General features: G+C 41.8%; 1 protein-coding gene across 1 annotated transcript; it reads left to right on the top strand.

The window, feature by feature from the left end:
• Positions 1-876: 876 nt before the first annotated feature.
• LOC138311526 (clumping factor A-like) lies at positions 877-1,356 on the top strand. Its single transcript, XM_069252842.1, has one exon. It carries the CDS (start codon positions 877-879, stop codon positions 1,354-1,356), a length of 480 nt encoding a protein of 159 aa, XP_069108943.1.
• The last annotated feature ends 484 nt before the right edge of the window (positions 1,357-1,840 follow it).

Below are 1,840 nucleotides of genomic sequence, written 5' to 3'. Positions count from 1 at the left end.
ACTGACAAACAAACAAACTTTTCAAGGTCAAAGAATACGGCCACAAGATGTTCTTTCTTGGCAAATGCTTCTCGTGGTAAAATGTTTCTAGTGGTCTAACTAGGTGGTCTACCGTTCCCTGCGGTTTCTAAAGCCGCTTTGCAAAGGAATTAAAATATTGTTTGATTCCAAGAACCAAACTAACCTAGTATTTATCATACGTTCTACGAGTTTTACAAAAACAACTCGTCAATGAAATAGGACGATTAGTTTATTGGCATCAGTAGCATCTTTCCCCCGGCCTTCGGAAAATATTGAAAGACACATTGTTCTTCAGATTAAAAGAGCAATTGGACAAACATACAACTTGAGTGACCTTATTGCATTTTTTCTCGTGTTAGAAGTTTGCAATTAGAAATAGCAAGTTAGCTGCTCTTTGAAGGGACACTCCCTTTCTGTGTGTGGTTTTATTTGTTGTAATAATGTATAGTTCTGTTGATTTCCTAGGCCTGCTCTGCCATATATTTTTGCTTACCGCTATATATAATTTTTTTGCTCAAAATAGACAATACACCACCAAGAAATGAATGTCTCTTCATGCCCCATCAAATCCAGTCATTTTTAATTTGTGTTAAAAGTTATGTCTTAATGTTGATTTTTGTTTTGAGTTGAGACATTAGGGTTTTTGTCGGGCCTTTGTAGGGTCTGGTGGAAGGACCCATTCCCAATTGTTTTTCCCAAAATAGTATTAATCTTGTAAAATTTGAAGGCATTTTATTTTGAGATTGAAGTTAAAATTGATCGTGATTAAGGAATGTTTTCATAGATTTAAAATGTAAATTTATTACATTTCAACAATTGCATCCAATCCAGATCTTGTCAAGGACCCCGTGGTCGATGTTGATCTACACAGTGACACAGAGGATGGTCCAGATCTTGTCAAGGACACCGAGACCGATGTTGATCTACACAGTGACAGAGGATGTCCCATATCACGTCAAGGACACCATGGCCGATGTTGATCTACACAGTGACACAGAGGATGTCCCAGATCTTGTCAAGGACACTGAGGCCGATATTGATCTACACAGTGACACAGAGGATGTCCCAGATCACGTCAAGGACACCGTGGCCGATGTTGATCTACACAGTGACAGAGAGGATGGTCAAGATCTTGTCAAGGACACCAAGACTGATGTTGATCTACACAGTGACACAGAGGATGGCCCAGATCTTGTCAAGGACACCGAGACCGATGTTGATCTACACAGTGACAGAGAGGATGGTCAAGATCTTGTCAAGGACACCGTGGCCGATGTTGATCTACACAGTGACACAGAGGATGTCCCAGATCTTGTCAAGGACACACGATATTGACTACACAGTGACACAGAGGTCCCAGATCACTCAAGGACACCGAGACTGATGTTGATCTACACAGTGACACAGAGGATGTCCCAGATCTTGTCAAGGACACTGAGGCGATTTTGATCTACACAGTGACACAGAGGATGTCCCAGATCTTGTCAAGAACACCGAGGCCAACATTGATCTACACAGTTGAGACAGAGGATGTCCACTGAACTTAACACTCAAAGCGTGGGTCCGTCCGTCGTCGTCCGTCTGTTAACAATTCCTGTTATCGCTATTTCTGAGAAAGTACTGAAGGGAAGACAAGATGGTCGCCAGGCAGCCAACTTGGATTTTGATAGTTAAAGTTTGTTATTGCTATTTCTCGGAAAGCACTGAAGGGATCTGTCTCAAATTTCATATGTAGGTTCCCCTAGGTACCTAGGTGTGCAAATTGCATTTTGGGACCAATCGGACAACAAGATGGCCGCCAGGCAGCCATCTTGGATTT

The sequence above is a fragment of the Argopecten irradians genome, unplaced genomic scaffold, assembly GCF_041381155.1.
Source record: "Argopecten irradians isolate NY unplaced genomic scaffold, Ai_NY scaffold_0042, whole genome shotgun sequence".
NCBI classification, from domain to species: domain Eukaryota; kingdom Metazoa; phylum Mollusca; class Bivalvia; order Pectinida; family Pectinidae; genus Argopecten; species Argopecten irradians.
This window is presented reverse-complemented; position numbering and strand designations above follow the sequence as displayed.

Bases quoted from the DNA above. Each gene is read 5' to 3' on its own strand.
- LOC138311526 (XM_069252842.1), top strand. From the start codon at position 877: ATGTTGATCTACACAGTGACACAGAGGATGGTCCAGATCTTGTCAAGG.